General features: G+C 40.0%; 1 protein-coding gene and 2 long non-coding RNA genes across 3 annotated transcripts in view; all 3 read left to right on the top strand.

Moving 5' to 3' along the window:
• The window catches only part of brinp2 (bone morphogenetic protein/retinoic acid inducible neural-specific 2), a 337,921-nt gene that overhangs the window by 200,068 nt on the left and 113,232 nt on the right, over window positions 1–24,621 (top strand). Inside the window, exon 5 of the mRNA XM_085141220.1 lies at window positions 15,491–15,596. Within this exon, the coding sequence (XP_084997346.1) occupies window positions 15,491–15,596 (106 nt within the window). The remainder of the gene's footprint in view (window positions 1–15,490; window positions 15,597–24,621) is intronic.
• Window positions 6–9,199, top strand: LOC146498416 (uncharacterized). Its single transcript, XR_014870840.1, has 2 exons — window positions 6–2,868; window positions 3,202–9,199. It is a non-coding gene; the product is annotated as an uncharacterized LOC146498416 (long non-coding RNA).
• Window positions 15,603–22,619, top strand: LOC146498415 (uncharacterized). The gene is made up of 2 exons (XR_014870845.1): window positions 15,603–16,338; window positions 16,370–22,619. It is a non-coding gene; the product is annotated as an uncharacterized LOC146498415 (long non-coding RNA).

Below are 24,621 nucleotides of genomic sequence, written 5' to 3'. Positions count from 1 at the left end.
TACTGTTCACATTCACGCAGCAAATGCACCTGGAGCACATGCTCAGATGTATAGTCTTTGATTTACTAAGAAAGTAGTTTTCAGTATGAACCATGTATATGCAAATGTGTGTTTCTGAGTGTTTGCATTTCTCTAGATTCAAAAAGAGTTACGGGGAAAAAAGACACACAAATTAACACTCCTATAAAACTGTCCCTTCAAAATGCATTGCTCCATGCTCCACCTAAAATAAATGCCTCTAACAAGCAATCTTTTTTTAAAGCATATTTTCAAGGTGCGTCGTTGCTCAAAAGCTGGCAAGAGATGAAAGCAAGTGCACAACATTTTTCAAATGTAGCAAGCTGGTTTAAAAGGACAGTGCATGTGCTATAACCCACAGAGGCACCGGAGCATGGCAAATGTCAAGTCCGGATGTGAAAAGCAGCACATTCTCATGGGCTGCAGTGTGGGTGCATGCATCTGGATCACACAAGGGTTAAAAACACAATTATCATAATTCCTTTTCAAATAAAGCTGTTTGATTTTAGCAACGAAGTGGCTGCGACTGTCAAACTTGATTTTAACACACTCTTACAGCCAAGTTCATTTTATTTACCTGCACACTCAACACTTGATGTGATGAGTCGTCACTTAGCCAAAATCCACCTCTGGGCTTGTGCAAGCTCTTTAATTGCGACGAGGCTCAGTTTTGTTGAAAACACAGTCAAAAACACAGTCAAATAAATCCTATTATCTCCTCTCTGCCTGGTTTTACCTCCCCAAATCCCCTCCCTTCCAGACTGGAAGCAAAGCTTAACCGAGCAATGCATTTTTCACATCAGAACAAATCTGTTGGCTTTCGCTTGATGACAGCAGGTGTGTGGGTGGGTGGACGATGCCTTCATGCTTGAACTTAAATATGAAATCTGATTGAAATGAGTAATTGCAAAGTGTCAGCCTTGTGCGTACCTTGTGCGAGGTGGCTCCTTTCCAAGCACAGTCGCCGAAAACACGGCATGCAGAGGTGAGATTGGCTCTCAGACCTTTTTTGGCTGCCAACAGTCTCTTTAAAACAGACCCTGAAGTACTTGATTGCTCTTCCAAAAAGCCTCGAATGGTTGTGCACAAGAACCGGGCAACACAAAGGACTCCTGGACTTATTGCAAATAGCTTTTACTGGGAGAGAGAAGAGTTTGATTAGTATAAGGGCATGAAATGGAATTTTAATGAATGAGAAAAGTTTGTTTAGCTAAAGGCAATCTCAATGAAAGCAGCATCAAAACAAGCTTCCCTACAATGCAGGCTTGGTCAAAAAAGATAACCTCTGCGTGCCTACAGCTTTTATGTTTATTGACACGGTTTATCCCAGCGAACCGTCGCTTTAGAACGTGAGCAAAATTAAAACAAAGGAATTTTCTTGCTTACTTAAGTATGCAAAGTACGAGCGCCGCATCTCACCACTGCAGAAAAGGCTGCTAAGCTTGAATTAATTATGAACTGAAATCTTTGCTCAGCGTGATCCGTTTGTGCTGGGGGAGGCTAATGAGTGACTGGCGCACTGAAACAATCTGTCAGCTTCTGCAAAGAAGTCCACAATGGCAGATAAATAAATTAGTAGCGACCGTTTAGATCTGTTTTCCACATCAGTTAGTCTGCCTTCAGTCCATCCAGTGATATTCTGTGAAGAACGCGTCCAGAACCCAACTGCTTCTCATGCATATTGAACTGCATTCCTACAGTCACGTATCAGTCATGTATACAGCCAGCTTTGTATTTGGTCTGATTCAACAAAATCATTAATGCAATTATTGGAGTTTCAGAAGAATTGATATGAAGTCAAATATTTGCCGAGCGGTATTATTAAAGTAAAAACAAAGTTTGAGCTCTATTTATCTATGCATGCTCAATCATCCAGGTAAGTAAATCTCCAGAAGTTGATTCTGTTCATCTGGACGTAGCGTAGCATAATTAAAGTAATTAAATTTAAGGACTGACCTCCCAGCCCATTGTTTCTTCAGTGGGCTGGTTTCAGTCATTATGCAAATGTACTGTTTATAAGATTGAAACCTGCAGTCAGCTGAGACTGAAGAAGTCACTTGGATGAGTGACGAAATGTTTCTCCCACAAAACGCAACGTCCAGATGAACAGAATCAACTTTTGGAGATGTTGCCTCTTGGCTCTGCTTTTGTAAAGGAGAGTGTGAATGCTCTAATCCAAGTGTTAACGACCAAGTGGACGTCAGCTAAAAATATAGTGGTTTAATTTGAGTGATGTAAGTAGGTCATAGCGGTGGCATCTCTGTGGCTGGAAATAAGTCAACATGGGAGTGCCAAAACTGCAGTTTTTCTAATGGCAACTTGAAGCTGACTTTAGAAATGACTCCCATAAGCATCAAGTCTTTGGATGGGCTTCAGAGGTCCAGGCCCACCCAGTAAAGTCTCACTAAAGTAAGTTACACTAATTCATGCAATTTGCCCATAGCGATTCAATTAAATATATATTTATTGAATTCATTATTATTTGATCAACAGTAGTTCTGCAGCAGTCGTAATGACGAGCATGACAAAGGATGACACTGAGTGGATGGGCCTGTGCAGGTCAAACTCTGGGAAGTACCTGTCACATCTCTTTGAAACTAAAAAGAGGTTAAAGTACGACCCTACTTGTAATTGCAAAACACAAAAACTGCCTCAGCCACCTGAGATTTTGGAATATTTTGAAATAAGTGACTTGAGCTGAATGTCCCCTTGTCAAAGCTGGTTGCCCGTTCAGTTCATATGGTTTGTTGTCAATCATGACTCCCATGAAGAATTGTTGAAGTCTTGTAAAAAAAAAAATTTAAAAAGCTAAATTATTAGCTAAACCGTCCCTTCATAGCAGTTATACGGGTGGCTGTAGCTCAGGTGGCAGAGCAGGTCAGCCACTAATCAGAAGGTCGGTGGTTCGATCCCAGGCTACCTCCTAGCTGCATGCCAAATATCCTTGGGCAAGATACTAACCCCATGTTTGCCTACTGGTGGTGGTCAGAGGGCCCGGTGGCGCCTGTGTCCGGCAGCCTCGCCTCTGTCAGTGCGCCCCAGGTGGCTACAATGTAGCTGCCATCACCAGTGTGTGAATGTGAGTGTGAATGGGTGAATGACTGAATGTAGTGTAAAGCGCTTTGGGGTCCTTAAGGACTAGAAAAGCGCTATACAAATGCAGGCCATTTACCATTTATACAGAGTTGAACTTATTTCTTAACTTTTTTGTCAAGGTTCAAAGTTAATATTGTGACTGTTATTATTGAAAGATGTACTAAAACAGGCAATTATGTGATAAATAACATGGTTTCCTAATATGGTCACTTCTGGCTCAAGTAGAACTAGAGATGGCCCGATACCACTTTTTTATGTCCGGTACCGATATGAATCTGATATAGTGTGTTTTAATCAATAAAACAGTTTTTTAAATATCTTGCTGCATTTTGTATAAGTTCAAACTCAAGTTTAAATAAATAACAACACTAAAGCTATTCTGTTATACCTGTATGTAAAAAATACACTGCACCCAAAATATTTCATAGTTCAGCAACACTGATCAATCTAATAAACTTAAACCTGCTCCATCCTCCCTATTCTGGTATTTTAAAGAGTACTTAGCAGAAATATTAAGCAACCAAACTAACAGGGTTGCAAACTCCCAGCAAAAAAAATAGGGAACCACCCTCCACCTCATGATGCTTAATCGATGTAATCAACTTTAATTTGATGAAGTGTGAAAAAAAAATGCACAGAAATAAATTATTTTTCAAGAATAATTAAATAGATTCAACATCTTTCTTCAACAGAACTGCAGACTGCACAGATGGTATCTTCCCAAAGGAAAAAGTACTATAGCTTACTAGGGTATATTAGACTTAACAGTTACTATATACAGTAATGGACTTCTATATATTTTACATAAGATTAAAACTTTGGGTGTAAGATTCAGATAATTATTTCAGATATTATTTTAAATGAGAATAAGAAAGAAAAGTATGTCTTTGTGCCCCCTTTTCCCTGTTCATGCCCTATCGGCCCCCCTGGCTAAACTTTGCTAGATCCGCCCCTGGACAGTTACCAGCCGTCAGCTGCGTAGAAAAAGATCCTGGTGTAGAAAGTAATATTAAATAAATTCTAACAACAGCTTATCAAGCTTAAACGTGCTGCTGTTGTTCAGCCGCTGGTTTCCTCTTTCTGGCACGAAGTGGGCGATAAACAAACAAGAGAGACGGACTCATGACAGAAAAGCCGATCAGCTGATCATTAAGCAGTTTCACGATTGAAGTAGCAGCAGGAGAGAGAGAGAGGCAGTCGCTCCATATATCGGTTGTTAAGCTTAACGTGGGAATGCTTTACAAACATTCAGAGATGAACTTACACACTTGCTTTACTTCTCTCTGGGAAAACTTCCTCAGAGATGAAATGCTGGTTTGGTAGCAAGGCTACAAATACACACAGCCGCTCTATCACGTGACCACACTGCTCCGACGTGCTACGGTTATGAGCCGAGTTACGCCATGTTGCAAGTTCTGTGAGGTGCTTTTCTGGTATTTAATGGATCGGATTACATCTTTTATTTCTCTCCGATATCCGATCCAGTAATTTACATCAGTATCGGACCGATACCGATACGTAATATCGGATCGGTCCATCTCTAAGTAGAATAATGGGGCAGTCGGTAAAATGCTAATGTTGAGGGTTTCAAATGTGAAACCAGAGACCAGTATGTGATGTAATGGTGGCTATACTGTATCTGTCTGTTGGGAGTGTGTACGCACTCAGTTTGAAAGTACAGCCCACTATACCCAGTTTGGTGTATGCAGTACGAGTAATATTCTGTGAGCTGAGTTAAGTTTAGTTGTACATAATTCCACAAAGGGAAAGCTTCAAAAAATGTTATTCTTAAGAACTTTTGATCATATCTCATTAAACAGCTATTAGATTAGTGTTCCTTGGCGTGTGAGGTAATAGACACAGAAAGTCAAGAAGCTTGAGTAACACCCACTGTCAGCTGCAGTGGGCACACCACTGACTCTTCAGACTCTTTCAAAAAGTACAAAGCCCCCCCCACGGCCAACCTCAGAGAGTTCAGCTTTTTTTGTGAGAGGGAAAGCACTGGGATGGGGTAACATTAAAATTGGAAGAGCTAGATGCAACAGCTCAACATAAGAGGAGACCAGTGTGGCCCTGAAGGTATACCAGTGAAGAAACAAACCAAGCTCAAAAGACTCCAGCTGACAGGAAAACTCGAATAAAACTACATTTGAAATGCTGCTGAGGAAAAAGATGGAAATCTAAATTTTACTGTCCGACAAGCCCATATAAAAGCTGTATAATGTAACTGTTTTTAATTAACAGGCTAAAATGTTCAACTTGAATGCCTTTCTCTAAACGTCCACATGAAAATAAGCCTCATTTAGCATTAACTTTGCTGTAGTTCTGCACCTGAAAATATCTCCATATATCCCTGGAATATCTTTCTGACTTCTGAATGAAGGAATTCTTCAAATGAAGCCTCGCTTTCACTGTAGGTCAACTTGGAAATGCCCAACCTGGTCCCTTTCACTCAAAGATTTTCACCCTGGGATGAAATTGAATTGTTAATTGCTCGACAAATCTGTCAAATAATTAATCTGTTCATTCTCTGCTACGTATTTGGAATCTGCGCAAACCAGCAGCTTCCCAGTCCCATTTCCAGTCCTCCTGACCCCAGGGTCCCCCCAGCTTAACATGTTTAGGAAATCTGAATAGAGCAGTGTGCAGGTAACATTATCATAAAGCCTCAAATGCCACAACTTTCTTTCAATCCATCCATCTCATCTGCCATCCACAGTCAAAAATATGAATCCTTGCACTTCCATTTAGAATCACTGTGATCCCTTCTGCAGTGGGACACCACTACATCAGAAATGTCCAGAAATATATCACCTGCTGAGCCAGAATTACTTTGGAACAGAAATGTCTGACACAGTCGTATCTGTGTCAAGAGGCTAATGAGGCTAAATTACACCACAGTCAGCTAAGAACCACCAAGACAACCTATGAAACTGCAGTTAGCGAGCAGTCATGAGCATCTCTAAACTCTTTTTATCGGCTAACCTACTCTCCAGGTTTCAGCCAAATAAAATAAACCCGGCTTATTGGGCAGTAAAAGTGTGTTAAACCTCTTAAAGTTTAGCCATTACAGCTGCTTCTTTCTTTTCCTTTAGACTGATACTAGAAACGCAGCAAGAAAATAGATTTTTTTTCTATTGCAGAGTACCACTGCAACAAAACCCAAAATAGAGACTGAAGTGCCAACTTGAATATATAGCAAGTAGGGCTGCCACGATTAGTCGACTAGTCACGATTACGTCGACTATCAAAATCGTCGACGACTGATTCAATAGTCGACGCGTCGTTTGAAACTTTGTAAGATCCCAAAAGACGCAGGAATAAGTAGTAGGATTTAAGAGTGTAATAACGGACTGAAACAGAAGATGGCAGCACTGCATGTACAAGGATGCCAGCTGCCGTTAAACCCCGAAGAAGAAGAAGCTGTCCCAGAATTCATAGCGCAGCCCAGCTCAGTTTCCAACAATGGCGGCAGCTAGTTAGTTTTAATATTACTCTTATTATTCTTTCTGGGTCACAAAATAAACGTTTAACATATTTTCAGGTGAGAATGTAGCTGTGTAAACCTCAAATATCTGCTCAGTTTATCAAGACACCACATATTTTCAAAAGCGCTCCGACGTTTTCGGAGACGTCTGTTAGCCACTAGCTCGATAGCTAGCCGGGGGCTAGGCTCACTAGAGCCGTGAGAACACCGGACTCCCGGCAAATCGTTTCCAAACCCACCGCTGTCTTTCGCTACTCAGGTTAAACATGATATATAAGTCACTTAGATAACTTAAAAATGTTATTGTTTGGCTTTTTTTTAGTATTTTATTTGTTCCTGAGTAAATCGGTTTGGCTGAGATTAAAGTTATAGTTTTTACACAGCTGAATAAACGTCAAGCAGACAGCTGATTATCAGAAGTGTGAGATGCTCGAGAATTTACTCCGGTGTCCTGTTATATTTTAGATAGCAAGGAGTTTATTAAACTTCACCGAAACAATCTGCAAATGTCATTAAAATTTAATAAACTATCATCTTGTCTTTATTTTTAGTTAGCACAGACCTTAAACACTTAAAGCTGTAAGCTAATGATAGTTATATAAGAGCAGATGCTGCTGGTGCAATAAGCTGTACGTTTTACGTCTAATGGATGATGATCTGATTAGTCGACTAATCGCAAAAATAATCGGTGACTAGTCGACTATCAAAATAATCGTTTGTGGCAGCCCTAATAGCAAGGATGTTGTTGCTGCGTGGATTTGTGCTCTGCATGAAACAAGAATCAAGATTATTGCATCCTAACACGACCTGACAGTAAGCTGAGTCATTGTCAAGGTATTAGCCAGTTTGTCAAAAGTTTATTGCTTGAATTATTAAACATTTGATGTGATTAACTCAAAAGAGATCAAGATAGTAAGGAATATAAGATAGCACATTTTGACACACTGAAAATTTAAAATTTGGATTTAAATGTTGGCTAGCCGTACCCCGATAGATGCACAACAACACCTCTGTAAGCAGTTCTGAAAAGGCAAGCTCATGTGGCATGTAAATGAAATGCTACTTCAGTCTGATATAGTCGTGTTGCTGTGAAAAGGAATGAGTAATAACTGATGGCAGCCTGTCATTTATTTAAGAAATATCACTGTATTAGTGTTATGTAACCGTTTACCTTCACTCAGTCAAACTCCAGGGATGGAAACATGAATTTAGCGAACAAGGGAGTGAGTCAGCTTCTGAATGATAACCCACCCAGCAGCAGGAAAACCAGGTAGCCATGGTAATGCCAGATCTAAAGCTAAAGCTTCAAACAGTTTGGAAATGATAGCCACAGTCACAGAGAAGAGTTAATCTGTGTTGCTTGTTTCATGTAAACTGTGTGGGAACACAGAAATAGCGCCTTTTCCGCCGGAGTCGGAAAACACAGAAGATCCACCGATCAAAAGCACACATAACAAGTGAGGCTGAAAGTTTGCTAAAGAAAAACAGGTTACAGTGCCTTTAGAGTTTGTTGGCTAAAACTTAGCTCACATTTTCATCAAAAGACTGAAAACTAAACAAGCTGTCAAAACAAAAACGAATATAGAGTGTTGTGCGTATAGATAAAGAAAAATCTGCAGTAGGTGTTCATCTTCATGAAAATTCAGAATTTAACTTTGCATTCAAGTGAAAATCATCTAAAAAAAAGTATAAACACACATACCGACTAGTTTACCTGCTGATAAGGGACTAGAGCAGCTTTTCTTCTAGACTGACAGGCGACTTCAAACAGCCAGTGTTTTTGCACACCTGCCTGCACACACACGCATGTGCAAACACAACAACAACACTTTGAGAAGAGCATCCTTTACGTATGTGCTAAATGAGGCTCTCTGAATGGCATTCGGGCCACCTGCCGAGCCATGTTCTGCCACATCCACTCATCACCCAAAAGGGAACAACACTGAGTGGGATGTACTTGACCTGTGCGCATACAGGCCCTTGGGCTCTTTGTCTCTGCAGCTGAGAGTAGGCGGCAGGAGCCACATGCATCGCCTCTATCTGTAGCGGTAAAGGAGAAGAAACTCACATGTTCAGTTTAAGCTACACTTCAAATAAACAAACAAATAAATAAATAAATCCTCTGTAGCGTATGTGTGAAATCTGCTGTTTGGAAAGGTAGAGGAACTGTCTCTGTTGACGCAAGTGAAGGCATGGTATTTTTACCACACTGTCAGCAAGAGCCAAGATCGGCAGGGGAAGTGCACAGTGAAACCCCAGTCCTAAATAAAATAAAATGCATTACGCAAGAAGGAACACGCCAACGCGTTTAATACACTGACAGAGACCTGAAAATGATGTAAAGCACAAACACCACACCTCTACAATGACTTTAAACTCCAATAATTCTTGGAGGTGTACAAACTAGATTGATGCCATATAAAAGGAAAAATGACTTCCAAAGTAGTGAGTCCTCTAGCTCATATGTGATGGAACAAACCAGTTTCACAATGATAAAAACATGTCCCAAATGAGGTAAAAAATGAACAAGGCACTGTTGTATATTTAGGAATTATTCTAGATACTTTTAATAACTAATGATGACTAATCAGCAGTGTTGGGGAGTAACGCCGTTACGTATTTAAAATACAAAATATGAGTAACTGTATTCCGTTACAGGTACCGTTTAAAAAGGTGGTATTTAGAATACAGTTACTTTGTTGAAATAAATGGATTACATGGTGGTACTTCCCTGTTTTATATTGTGGCGGGTCAGGACTGTTTGGGTTTTGTTTGACAGCTACGTGCTGTTGTTCCAGGCGGCAGCGTTACGGTTGCCATGGTTACAGGGTGCCGCTCTCTCTCTGCTGTTTCCTGGGTGAGAGAGGCCTTTTTGTTGTTGTTGTGCTAAGCTAATAGGCAGAATGCTACCGGTATAGCTCTAAAGAATGTAGCATCATGGGCAGTGTAGTCCGTGCTGCAGGGAGAATGGACTGCCATACACGTTATGTGTCTGTGAGCGAGGGAGGGAGAAAAAGGAAAAGTACGAGCTGTCATCGAGCAGAAACGGGAGCTGGAAGCATGTAAATATAATAATAATCACTGCAGCCAAGAAGAGAGCCTGACGAGCCCAGTTGTAAGTAAGCTATTAAGACTCGACTGTACACCGTGTTCGTGTTTTCCTCCAAAAACAATAAGTTCCGTTGGAGCAGCCTTTCAACGCCTCTCTCTGTCTCTCGCTAGCAAAGTTGACCCAGACAACAAAGTAAAGCTAGTTTTCGGCTACGAGCCGACACAGAACCCACCGTATTAGCCAGAGGTCCCTTTACTACGGTTCAGAGCCGCGGACCTTCAGTAACAGTAATAAATCACAGCAATAGTACATTCATGTAGTTGTAAACAGCATGATAATATATTAAGTAATCCAAAGTATTCAGAATACGTTACTCTCATTGAGTAACGTAACGGAATACGTTACAGAATACATTTTGGGGCATGTATTCTGTATTCTGTAATGGAATACATTTTAAAAGTAACCTTCCCAACACTGCTAATCAGGGCAGTTAAAACATCCAGAGATCAAGCAGTACTAATGTTCTTCTATCCAAGTGTTCTCAGGTTTTCATTGCATTCATTACTTTGAGGTAACTTCAAATAAGATTAAGATGCAGGGCACGTCTGCAAGGTAGGGACACTTCACCGGTATCAATGCAAAACCTGCATAAATATATATTTCACTCCGAACAAATGTGCACTTAATAAGAAAGCTGAAAAGTATTTGATGTAAAATAAAACCTTTTTTTATCAATAAAGAGGTTAAAGGTACACAAGAGTATAAACAGCAGTTTGTTAGATCATCAGCCATAATAAGCTGAGTGAAACAAACAGCATTACTTGATCTCACACAATCCATACAAAACTTTCTAGGATCATAGGAAAACACACACTACTCTGCTATGTTTGAACAATGCATGTTATTGAGTAAACACAAAAGACAAAGTGGTCTAGTTTGAATGATCCACTCACTGAAGGGCTCTTGGGAGTTTGAATCAAAAGCAGAGGCAGGGTGGCAGCTCTCAGGTGGGTTATTATTGAAGTTCCTCACAGGAGTTACAAAAAAGCCTGGTGTGTATTCACTGCAACACAGCTGAGAGCTCTGATGCATTTATCATTTCAACAGACAGAGAACACAATTTATGTAGACCTTAAGGAAATAAATCATGATAATGAAAATCGCTGTAGATAATTTGAAAAAAGATGTATGAAATTGTTACATTATGGTGATAATTGTGCAGTCGGTTAGTATTAAACCGTCACTCTCCATAGGCTTGAAAAGTGGCTAAAACCTTTAGTTTTCTTCATGAAGAATAATGATCAAACTTAATGCTTCTTACACAACCTGTAGTACATGTTTGAATTTATTTGTTGCTACAACAAAACTTACCGAGCGGTATTGATCTCACAGTTCATTCTGCATTCAAACATGGCATGAAAAATGAAAAACTTTCAAAGTTCTTGCACTAAATAGTGTTGGTATCAATGCAACATATGCACTTTAAAGTTTGGGAGATTTAAAAATACAATAATCTACTTCTGCTTTCAGCAGGTTTTCATATTTTGAACAGATACAGTTCAGTCAGTGCTGCCTTCTTTTACTAACAGTAGCTTGCTGGCATGAGACATGTTTAATGTACACCTGTAAATGGTAGCTATAAAAAATACCTTGCACTGCAATCCTTTAAAACTGATCAAGAGTTGACACATTGAATAAAATAAAAATGTGAAACAGACGGTTTCAGTTTCACAAAATATAAAAGCTAAAAATATAATAACTAACAAACTGTTAAACTGGGTCCACAGTGGAACAATTTGGCAGTATGTTCTTGCCTAAGAATGTGACCTCTTGACTGTGCTACTGGAAATTCCAAATTATGAACTAAATTATTTAGAAATACCTGCTCTAACGTCTCCTCTTAAGCTAATCTGGTCCATCTTTAGTCTCGTTTTTTATATTTATTATATGAATTTTTCCTCAGTGTGGTAGTTGTGGTTCTGTGAGTCATGCTGTGTTTGCTGTCTCCACTTCCTTTGTTGAGAATGAGGGTCACAAAGAACCCCACTAAGCAGCGTGTATTCCTTTATATTCCTGCTGGGTGTAGTAAGGTGTTTTATTGGGATAACACAAGTGATGTTTTATTTTTTAGTGTACATAAGAGAGAAAATTATAGTAGGTGAAGTACAAGAGAAAGACCCGTTAATAATTAGCAAGGTCCAAAAATAAAGGACGGTCCAAAAAGAGAAACCCCAGGGATCCACTTTGAAACTAGAACGAGTTAACAAAGAACTCACCCAGCAGGTGGAAGTACACAAACTGACAGCTCGATAAAGGCGATGCAGGACTACAGTATGTATATACAGAGAATGGAACTTAACAAAGATGAGTCAGTGTGGGACAAATAAATCACACAGGAAGAAGAATGATGTCATCAGAAAGAAAGAGGAAGTGAAAACAAAGAGACTAACACAAAAAAGGGAAATGCCATCCATCTGTCCATGCATCCATCCGTCCGTCCATCCTTCCATCCGTCCATGCATCCATCCATCCATCCGTCCATGCGTCCATGCATCCATCCGTCCATGCATCCATCCGTCCGTCCATCCATCCGTCCATCCATCCATTCGTCCGTCCATCCTTCCATCCGTCCATCCATTCGTCCGTCCATCCTTCCATCCGTCCATCCATCCATCCGTCCATGCATCCAGCCGTCCATCCGTCCATGCATCCATCCGTCCGTCCATCCATCCGTCCATCCATTCGTCCGTCCATCCTTCCATCCGTCCATCCATTCGTCCGTCCATCCGTCCATCCGTCCATGCATCCATCCGTCCATGCATCCATCTGTCCGTCCATCCATTCATCCATCCGTCTGTCCATCCATTCGTCCGTCCATCCGTCCATGCATCCATCCGTCCATCCGTCCACGCATCCATCCATCCATCCGTCTATCCATTCGTCCATCCGTCCATCCATCCGTCCGTCCATCCTTCCATCCGTCCATCCATCCGTCCATGCATCCATCCGTCCATCCGTCCATGCATCCATCCATCCATCCATCCATCCATCCATCCACTTTCTTAGCCACTTATCCAAATCCAATTCAGAATCATTTGTTGGCTAAAAGATTCAGAGGATTCGAAAATACAACAAATAAAAGGAAAAACATGCACTGTTTGGTTAGTACTATATTTCTCTTACTGCAGCCAAATATCTGCAAAATAGTTATCCTACCCTGATCATTTTTGTACCTTTTCATAACCACTGTGCACATTCTGCAGGCTTTTAATTTTAACTGCATGCAATTTATAAAAAAATACAAACTGCTTTGGTTTTGTGGAATCATAAAATTTATCCGACTTCACAGACTTTGAGCACACCCTATGAGGTAGAGTTTAATGTGAACAAAGAAAAACCCAAGGGATTATGTTATACAACCAATTCCAAAACATGAATGAGATGCAACAGGTTTCTTTTTCTTTTTAAGGCAGGGATTATCAGTGGCATGTGTGGCTGAAACAACATCCCCAAACAGCCCCGTCGTCCTTCACTAATCTTTCCTTGTTGCTAGCCTTTATCTGTAGCTTATCTTTGACTTCATCTCAGCAGTGTCTGGTTTTTTTAGTTGGTTATTTGAGTGATGTTTGAGATGTGTATCTCCTGTAGCGCCTTCAAGGGTAACTTCTATTTCTTTTGATATTAGATCCAATCTTAATGCAAGGCAGAGTGTGGAGATATAAGGCACAGGGCTGTGTTAAGGACAGCAAATTTGCACAGGCTACCTTATTTGCCAAATGGCCTGATTTAGCTGCAGAATGGTTTTGCCAGAGGACATGTCCAGAGTGTTACGTTCTATTTTGAACAACTGCTTGGGAAAATGAACTGTGTGCGATATCTGCAAAATAATGTTTGATTAATTTTTTACAGAACTTTCTTTTCTTTCTTGTGTCTTATCCCTTTTTTTTTTTCCATCTGTCACGCTTACGTGACTTTCTTCTGTTTACACTCATTGCTCTGTGTGCACCTTTTCTCTTCACCCTCTGTTCATGTCACAAGAACAATATTGTCAACATATCATAAATTCCATTACATCTCTTTCAAAACCACTAATATTCAGCTTCAATTTATATATTTTTAAAAACTAAATTGTACTATTACAATTTACTTTTTTTGCATCTGCAAGAAATTTTCAGTTCAGTTCTGTGATTGTTGCACTGGTACTCCAGCGCAGCTAGCCAGCTTTGTATTGTATGATCACTTGTCATGATCACTTGCAATCATATATATAATATTTTTGTTTAGTGATGATGTTGTATATTCATACCAAAAGAAGGGGATTTTGTTTTGTTTGTTTTTTTTTACAGTGTGCTGGAATTGTCGATAGCCAGGAAATAGCCACTAGCTTATCTTTGATTGACCACTACATGAGTGTAATTAGTTTACAACAAAGGCTCACGTGAAGGAGATTAATCCATAGTTTTTAAGATGTAACTATACTTTTACTGCTAAGGAGATGCTGAATCTAGAGATGACCAGTTAGAACTTCTATCTAAGCATCTACCTATACTTTGATGCTGCTAGCATTTTAAAGAAACCTTTGAATCAAATACAATACACACTGGAGAGTATTTCTTTATCTACATGTTATATAAGCGATTTTTAAAAAATGATGTTTGCATCAGTAATAGTTGTCTTTATTGTCTCGACAGAGTGTAAGGTTGTGTGAAGTGGTGCATAAAGATAATATAAAAAAGGAAGAGCATGATTCTTGATTCTTAATTTCTTGTAGTGTAACAAAAGTATCTTATGTTGGAAGGTGATGTCAGCATTTGGTTTATGAATGGCCATTTTACAGCCTCAGAATAAGACGGGTGGAGCGGGTGGAGCGCTACCAGTGCCTTGTATTTAAACCACTCCAAGGTTTGCTTAAAATGACAGTTCTTGCATGTTATCTCTTGAGTGTTTTGCTGCTGTAACAGATGCAGCATTATCATTGGTCACACTTAAACATTACAGCTGTCTAAAGCCTGCTGCCTTGAATCTTAAGGGAAATGTGTTTCACAGTTATTCTAAAGCCAAGATATTATATGTATTTATTTATTTTAACTTGTGAATAGAAATATGTTTTTAAACCCTAATAATAAGAGAGACTACATGGTAAATATTCTTAAATACATACCACAAAGTATCTAAAATCAATAATGAAGTAGAATTACAGACATATTGTTAAATTTGTGGGGTTTGGGCAAAGCAATCATGTCTGTGACGCTGTGATAAAAACATAGGCTCAAATAAATCAGCAGATTATATGAACATTTTAAGTAAGATGCATTTGTAATAATTCAATGGAACAACAAATATAATGATTTCTGCTACTAGGAATAATTATAGTCATAAAAGTAATAAACGTCTTAGTGTAATATTTAAGATATTTGCAGATTTTGATGATTTAAGAACACTAACATGTAAAAGTGCATTACCATGCTTATTGCCTCTACTAAAAACAGCTGCTTAACAGCCTACCTTTCAATATTTGATTTTGTGAGTCCTTCACACGTATCTGCATCTGTTAACTTTTTACTTTTCTTCACATATTTTCCACCATTCTTTGAAGAATGCCCTCACGTTGCACACAGCTGTGTCTGCAGGGGTATGAGTGAAGCCAAAGATGGTGACAGTTTCTCTGCTGTCAGAGGGCTCTGCCACATCCAGTATTCTGCCTGCCTTCACACACTTCACCTGCTACAGCTGTGTACATGACTGCCAGAAAGAGAAACAAACAGCTACCTCATCCACTATTTAGTGGATGAGGTAGCTGTTGAAGTAAACAGAGCTATCCCTCCTCTATTTCCTAGGTAACCGAAACAAGGACAGGCCCTCTCGGCTGCAGTAACTACGACAGCTTGGATTCAGTTAGCTCGGTGTTGGTGCACAGCCCGGAAAATAAGATCCACCTAAAGGGTAAGGCTCACAACACACACACACACACACACACACACATATACATATTTCCCCATATACTGTGTTTTAAATTCATGGAAACACACAGCCTCTGCCCTGGAGGATCCACTCATGGGATAAGTTTTTTCTTCTTTTTGTACGCACACACTTGAACTCACACATTTCTGCCACCTCCATCCGCCACCATGCCAAGCCTATCGCCTCCAGTGTTGTAGTAGTTGGCCAGGATGACCCTTTACTTTACGCTGCAGTAGTTTATATGTCTGTTTCTGCCTCAGTGGCGTTCAGGCTCACAGAGAATCTGTTATCTTACCAAGGCTGTAGATGGAGCATGTCTGGCCACACTGACCTCAGCCTAACCTTTCCTTACCTGGAGCACTCAGTGCACAAGTAAAGCTGAAGTGTTAATGTGTAAAGTAAAACACTGTTTGTTTATATTTATCACCAAATTATTAGTGAATATCATGACACTCATCCCTCTGTACTGGGAGTGTTTCCTTGTCGATCCTCATGCTAAAAATTAAGGGGGGTCATCAGCTGATGCAGCTCATCTGAGGGTTCTTAGGCTCTAAGATGATGAGGATATAATGTTGCACTCTTTTTGGCTTCATGAACTTTCTCTGTTCGTGTTTTGTAAGTTTATGTTTATTAAAATATCTTTTATTTAAGCTAAGGTCTTGTCTGAACATATGAAATGTGTAGATACAGTAAATATATAGTTTCCATTGGTGATTAATAAAAAGTCACATTTATGCTGGTATTTTTTTTTCCAGTAAACTGCCCTATTTAGAGCTTTACGTGATTAAAATAACCTGTCATGGATGTGTTGTTTAAGCTTTAATGCCTTAAGGTTTCCCTCCTTCATTTTATTTGTCTTTTGTTCCTACCTTGCTTGTTGTCATCATCTTGCTGACTTATACTTACTTTTTTGAGTACTCTTACTTTTTAGGTTTTGAATGAACTGTTCTACACACCAGTTTGACTAAGTAATTCTTAATCCACTTAAATCAGTTCGGGGGCTGAACTACGCATAGGTCTAGAGCTACATCAACTGTTGGGTAGGGATGGGTATCATTTAGGTTTTATCCGATACCGGTGCCAAACCGGTACTTTTGAAACGGTGCCGGTGCTTAAACGGTGCTCAAACCGGTGCTTAAAGAATGGAGAACACAAAATTGGTCCAAAAACCTCTCATGTTCAGCTGTTTTTTTGTAAAAAGATAACAATGTTAGCCTTTTCTGCAGCTATGGAGCATATATGGTATCACTCTTAGCTGGAAGCAGTGCTTAAACAATGGAAAAAACACAAACTTTGTCCAAAAACCTCTCATGTTTAGCTGTTTTCCACTTTTTCTTTGGTCATTTTAGCCTTTTTGGCCAGGGTGAAGGGAGTATCTGCCATCAAACAAGAAGACAGCTGCATGTAGCTACGACGGTGTTTGCTAGTTCACCTTACATGCATTAATGTAATAACGTGGTTAGCCTACTCAACGTAAATTACACACGAACAACATTAAGCTACTCACGCAGAGAAGAACGGCTGCTGGTGCATCATCATCATCATCATTTCTGCTACACTGGCAGGGCTAGGGGCCAGGACTCTCCTCTTCGGGTTTTTGGGGGATGTTGCTAACTCCGAGTCCGATAACAGGCACCACACCCGCAGTAGATGTGCTCGGTGTGAGGTCTCGCAGCAAGCTATCAAATACGGTGCATTTTTCGGCTTTTAAAAAAAAAACGCTATGCATCGCCAGGTGTTTCATCGGATTTGAGGTGTTACCTCCTTTGACAGTATCACAGTATCAGCTTAAAGCACTTGTTGCAGGCTGCTGAGTTTGCATCTTTTGCTGTGAAGTACAGCCAGACTTCTGACTGCTTCGCCTTGGGCATTTTTAATCTGTAGCTCTGCTCTAAAAGAACGTAGGTACCTGGGCCCGCCTACTATCCTCGGAAACTTAATGATTGGCTAGAATTCAAAGTGTATCACAGCTCAGGGGAAAAAAAGCACCGAAATGTGCCATAATGGCACCGGATACCGGTACCCATCCCTACTGTTGGGTGTAAATACTGTTTTAAGGTCAGTACATCAGGGTATCAACTGGCGTATTTACACTGCTTCTCTTAGTATTTAGTGTTTTATCCAGATGCTAAAATGCTAAAAGCATCTATTGGACGCCACTACCACTTTTCATGTACAATTTTAAACAGTTTTGGTATTTTTTATAACTGTAGGCATCCTGTGAAGGGTTTTAAATGTGTAATGATTGTGATCACACTTTAGTTAATGTCTGATAACCATGGCTTTTAGTTTGTGGTCAAACATCACTGTGACTAAGTACCACCTACACGTTACAGCTACAGGAGCTGCTCAGCTGTGGAAAGCAACTGTTTTTGTGTCGATATTAACGCCAGAGGAGGTTTAAAATCTGTGAGTCAGCAGAGCATTTTATGCACTGTGTGCCTCTGCAGTGACCCTGCTCTGTAACTTTACATGGTCTGTGCTGTGGTTCCTAAACACTTCTACTTTGCAGTAATAGCATTTACAGTTGAACATGGACTATGAAATTACATGACCTGACTTTTTGCAGTGATTGTATTTTATTACAGCGTCACGGCACGCGACTTTATACACCTGTAGCAATGCGACTGAAAACACCAGAGTTCAAAGCATGAGGGGTGTTGGCCAATACTTTTTCAGTCGTCTTTTTGTCTATATAGTGTATGTTTCACTTGGACTTGAGGAAAAAGGAGAATTAGATCACTCAACTCCAAAAACTATTCTTTTCTTGTGTGAATTCTTGTGCTATTATTTCTTAAACCAATGCCTAAAAGGTAATGAAACTTCATATCCAAAAGCTCAAAGTTCATCTTATGGGTGTCATAATAATGTTCAACAAAAACACTTTCCTAGACATTATTCAACACGAAACATTTGGAACAGTGAAGGACACTGTAGTCACATTTCACATCTAGTCTTCACTATAGGGCTGGGCGATAGGGCCTAAAATTCATATCGCGATATAATTTGAAGCACGTGCGGTAACGATATATATCACAATATATTCTTTTCTTCTGTATAAAGTATTTTCAACACTATAAGGCACACTTAAAATCCTTTAATTTTCTCAAAAATTGAGAGTGTGCCTTATGTATGAATTCTGGTTGTGCTTACTGACCTCGAACCGAATTTGGGCAGAAATCTGTTACAAATGTTTTAGTACAACTTTGGTAAGCCGCACTGCTTGATGGATTGTCAGAGCATTACGGCTGCCGTAGTGAGGAGCTTCACGGAGTAATCTGGGTCCAAAACTCCGTCTGCTTCAGGTCCCAAAGTCAAACGAACACTGAGAGTTAAAAACGGTCTAAATTCTTTAATCTTTAATAAAATCATCAGCGTTGCTGCTTTACCAGGTGTAACAATTAAGTTTAACATCCAGGCATCCATGAAAACAGAATTTATTAAATTTAACTGAGTTAGAAGTTAACAGGAATTCATTAGTTATTAATATACTGCAACAACATGGGAATAGAGCAGCTACGAGAGAATTCAACATTAATGAATCAATGTTACGGAAGTGGAGGAAACTCAGTTTTTGGCTTTCCCCATATTTCAAAAGTGCTTCATCTCTTTGTTATGACTGTCGCCCGGCATAATTTGCAGATGATAATGGTTTTAGCCGCTGCGATGCTTTCGACCCAAACAGGCGCAGCTTGATGACATCATCAACATGCGCTATCGCGATAGAGCGGTATAGTCAAAATCTCTATCGTTGGCCAAATTTATATTGTTTCTATCGTATATCGTTTATATCGCCCACCCCTACTTCACTACATATATTTTTTGTGTCTAAACACACGGGGCTGTTGACTTGAGTGATTGTTGAAAAAATACAACAGTAAGGTAGTAAGCAACTCCAGTTTTCTAGTTTTCTGCCAGAGATAACAGGATCAATATCTCATTCCTTTAATTAGGAAAAAGGAGTTAAGACAGCTGAGAAAACAGTCTATTCAGGAAGTCAGACATGTTTACTTGCAGTGTGATAACCTGGCCTTTGTAAATGTTTTGGTGCATGTGCTGGAAGCTGACAGATTTGGATATAATGATGTAGGATTTGTTTGCATGATTGTGTCTGATTTTTTAAAACAATCCTTTGAGTCATCTGAAGTTTTTTAAAACTGAAAAAAGTTTAAATAAATTTGAAAATACTACTTTAAAATAGTCACTGAAAAATGTTAAGCGCTAATATTTCGAGATATGGAAACATACAAATCCACATTAGAACACATAAAATGATATATCCATTAATAGAGCAGAATCTTTTGATGAGCATCTAAAGAGTTCAGTCAGGTCAGGTAATTAAAAGGCACAGATGAGCATTTTATATAAATTTGACGCCCATTCTCCATGGCAATTCTGTTTTTGCTTCATACACATCTACCTGGGTCAAAGGTGAGCAGACAAAGGATTCTTTCAATATGCACATGCATATTTCAATTCAATTCAATTTTCAATTCAATTTTATTTATATAGCGCCAAATCACAACAAATGTCGCCTCAAGGCGCTTCATAGATACAGAGAAAAACCCAACAATCATATGACCCCCTATGAGCAAGCACTTTGGCGACAGTGGGAAGGAAAAACTCCCTTTTAACAGGAAGAAACCTCCGGCAGAACCAGGCTCAGGGAGGGGCGGCCATCTGCTGCGACCGGTTGGGGTGAGAGAAGGAAGACAGGATAAAGACATGCTGTGGAAGAGAGACAGAGATTAATAACAGATACGATTCAATACAGAGAGGTCTGTTAATACATAGTGAGTGAGAAAGGTGACTGGAAAGGAAAAACTCAATGCATCATGGGAATCCCCCGGCAGCCTACATCTATTGCAGCATAACTAAGGGAGGATTCAGGGTCACCTGGTCCAGCCCTAACTATATGCTTTAGCAAAAAGGAAAGTTTTAAGCCTAATCTTAAAAGTAGAGATAGTGTCTGTCTCCTGAATCCAAACTGGAAGCTGGTTCCACAGAAGAGGGGCCTGAAAACTGAAGGCTCTCCCTCCCATTCTACTTTTAAATACTCTAGGAACAACAAGTAGGCCTGCAGAGCGAGAGCGAAGTGCTCTAATAGGGTGATATGGTACTACAAGGTCATTAAGATAAGATGGGGCCTGATTATTTAAGACCTTGTATGTGAGGAGCAGGATTTTGAATTCAATTCTGGATTTAACAGGAAGCCAATGAAGGGAAGCCAAAACAGGAGAAATATGCTCTCTCTTTCTAGTCCCTGTCAGTACTCTTGCTGCAGCATTTTGGATTAACTGAAGGCTTTTCAGTGAGTTTTTTGGACATCCTGATAATAATGAATTGCAGTAGTCTAGCCTGGAAGTAATAAATGCATGAACTAGTTTTTCAGCGTCACTCTGAGACAGGATATTTCTAATTTTAGAGATGTTGCGCAAATGGAAGAACGCAGTCTTACATATTTGTTTAATATGTGCGTTGAAGGACATATCCTGGTCAAAAATGACTCCAAGGTTCCTCACAGTGTTACTGGAGGCCAAGGTAATGCCATCCAGAGTAAGAATCTGGTTAGATACCATATTTCTAAGCTTTTCAGCGCCGAGTACAATGACCTCAGTTTTATCTGAGTTAAGAAGCAGAAAGTTAGTGGCCATCCAAGTCTTTATGTCTTTAAGACATTCCTGCAGTTTAACTAATTGGTGTGTGTTATCTGGCTTCATGGACAGATAGAGCTGGGTGTCATCTGCATAGCAGTGAAAATGTATGCTATGTCTTCTAATGATGCTGCCTAGGGGAAGCATGTATAATGTAAACAGAATTGGTCCTAGCACCGAACCCTGTGGAACTCCATAATTAACCTCAGTGTGTGAAGAGGACTCTCCATTTACATGCACAAATTGGAGTCTTTTAGATAGATATGATACAAACCACTGCAGTGCAATACCTGTAATACCTACAGCATGTTCTAATCGCTCTAATAGAATATTATGGTCAACAGTATCGAATGCTGCACTAAGGTCAAGAAGGACAAGCACAGAGATGAGTCCACTGTCAGAGGCCATAAGAAGATCATTTGTAACCTTCAATAAAGCTGTTTCTGTGCTGTGATGAACTCTGAAACCTGACTGAAACTCTTCAAATAAACCATTCCTCTGCAGATGATCTGTTAGCTGTTTGACAACTACTCTTTCAAGGATTTTTGATATGAAAGGAAGGTTGGAGATTGGCCTATAATTAGCTAAAATATTGAAAGAATCCTTTCCTGCCTTAAGGCAGATAATATTGGAGGGGCTTTCTTTGATAGTGTTTTCGTTAATCATACTACTCTTATTTTATGCACTCCACTCCTGCTGTTTCTCCTGACAGGGAAAGATAATTATCAAGGGAAAAGTGCCTGTTTAGGCTAATTGCCATTTTGTTTGCACACAGAAATGAAATTGGTTAAATCACCCACCTATAAAGGCTAAATTTGATGGTTAAGCAGACACATTTACTTATCTTTATGATGTCAGAACGAGTATTTCTTTGCAGTTAACTTTGGGCGAGAACAGTTTCACTTGTATTTGTGGAACTTGAGTGACTACAGTGAAGTTTGTTAAACTGCAAACACTAGCATGATGCTGCCTGGCAGGGTGGCCATGCAGTAGTGGTCAACATTTGCGTGTGCTATTGGGCAAACATTATATGTAATGTGTCCCACTGTTGTGTACAACATATAGAATCTGAAAGTGTAATCAAGGGATGCTCACTGGCTTTGTCACTTGAAGGAGAAGTTGTAAACTACCTGGATTTGTTCTCATTTTTGACTCCAATGAACTCTAATTTATAAAATAAGCATTATGTGGTAGGGATGCACCGATACCACTTATTTGGAAACGAGTACGAGTACGAGTACTTGCATTTCAGTACTCGCCAATACCGATACCGAGTACTTAATAAAAACATGATTTAAATTTACAGGTAACAGCTTTAGTCCTATAATTTAACAAAAAACAAAAAAACAAGTGACTGGTTTGGAATTAAGAACATTTATTTAAAATGAAAAGCATGTTGTATGCAACATATTACAGAATAAATAATTATGAAAAAAAATTTAAACAGTGACAGTGCAACTCAAGTATTTTTTTCAGTTTATTGTAAACTCTGCCGCTTTGGACAACACAAGGGGCATTAATAAACATCTTTGCCATTTAGTGCACAATATTTGAATAAACTAACAACATCCACCGACATAGAACTGTGGCAGTCAGTGCAACTGAGGTAGGTATTAACATCAAGTCTAAGATGACTTACTTAATGGAGAGAAAAAGTGAGTGGCAGGTTTTTTTTTAAGAAAAGTCTTAAAAGCCTTTCACTTTCCACACTGCTACATGGGGCTGAGAGGTATTTACGGGCTATTTTAGCCAAAGTGGGGAACCTGATTTTGTTGACACCCCAGTACTTCAGAGGACTGTCTTCACGAGGGCTTGGGGCCTCTCCGAGGTATGTGTCGAGCTCAATGGCAGCACCTGCTGCCAGCGGCTGTGCTGCCTGGGGCTGCTCCTTAGCGATTTCGTCAAATACAGTGTCCAGACTGCTGCTAGTGCTGGCCTGGGCCTCGAGGAACAGTTTATCAGGAGCTTCTGCAGCTTCTGCCCGACTCCCCTCTGCCTCAGCTCTGGACATCATCTGCAGCTCCTGCTTCAGGTGCAGCTTGGCCTCTGGAGCAGTGTTGTTGGAGAAGAAGCGATCATAAATGTATTAATACATAAATGTATTAATATGTGGAAAAATAGGACTGATTTTAGTTTCCCCTAAACCACTGTGACAAATGCCAGCCATTTGACTTTCTGGTAATAATAAGGGAAATGTATTTCATATTATATATATTGCATACATTTGTATTTGTGTATTTTAGTTACAAATATATAATATTTCAGATGTAAAATAATCTTACATTTAGTACTGTAGCTATACTCATTGAATACCTATAGCAGTCAAAGGAGCTTGCAAAAAAAAGTGCCTGGACTTCTGCTTTTTTTTTGCAAGCTCCTTTGACTACGATGACCTGGATGACTGAGAACCTTCACAGACATAATACCTACAGCACACAGACTTTACCTTGGGTCGAGTATGGTGGAGATGAAGTACAGTGGGTTGGTCTCGACGTCACTGAAGCGCTTCTTGACAGCTGCCAGTAAGGTTGCTTTCATTGTCTTGACGCCGTGGTCCTCGTCTGTTTCTCTGTTTAGAAGTCTCACTAGCACAGTCACAGCTGGGATGACATCAGAGGCTAGTGCGTCGTAGCTGCTCACTTTTTTAGTTAGTTCCTCAAAGGGGGCGAGGATGGCAACAGTTGTCTCCATAAGAGCCCATTGGTGAGCGGTGAGATAGTCAGGGAGTTCGTGCTCGGACACGCCCAGCACTTGCTTTTGCTCAATGAGGGACTGGAGCATGTAATACGAGCTGTTCCAGCGCGTCTGTACGTCCTGCTGCAGTCTTTTTATTGGCTGGTTGAGCTGTCCCTGAATGTCCTCGAGGCGGGAGTAGGCTAAGGCGGATTGTTTAAAATGCTCAACTATTTTCCGTCCCACTGCTATAGCATCAGCTATGCTCCTCTGTGCTAATAAGCGTGGGTAAATAAGCGTGGGTAAACTCTTTGTACTCGTTGTCGTGTTGGGATTTTGGTGCTTGATTAAATTGCTTGTGTTAAATGCGCTACCTTTAGAGCCTCCTCTGGACAATTTCGCTGAGCACAATTTGCAGTCCGCCTTTGTTTTTGTGTCTTCGTTCACTTTGAAATAGTTCCACACGGCTGACTTGTCTCGCCTCGCCTTCTCCCAGCTCTGAGCTGCAGCCGGGGCCTGGGGGCAGGCACTCCGCGCCTGTGATTAACCCGATACCGGTATCGGTATCCCGCATCCCTATAATGTGGTATTATCTGCGACCAATAAACTACTAGCTAGCAGTACAACCTGCTATTAGAGGTTGAGCTTATTATAAAGTCATTACGAAAGTGTCATAGAGA

The sequence above is a fragment of the Neolamprologus multifasciatus genome, chromosome 18, assembly GCF_963576455.1.
Source record: "Neolamprologus multifasciatus chromosome 18, fNeoMul1.2, whole genome shotgun sequence".
In the NCBI taxonomy this organism is placed as follows: domain Eukaryota; kingdom Metazoa; phylum Chordata; class Actinopteri; order Cichliformes; family Cichlidae; genus Neolamprologus; species Neolamprologus multifasciatus.
The sequence above is the reverse complement of the archived record's forward strand: the minus strand, read 5'-3'. Positions and strand labels throughout refer to the sequence as shown.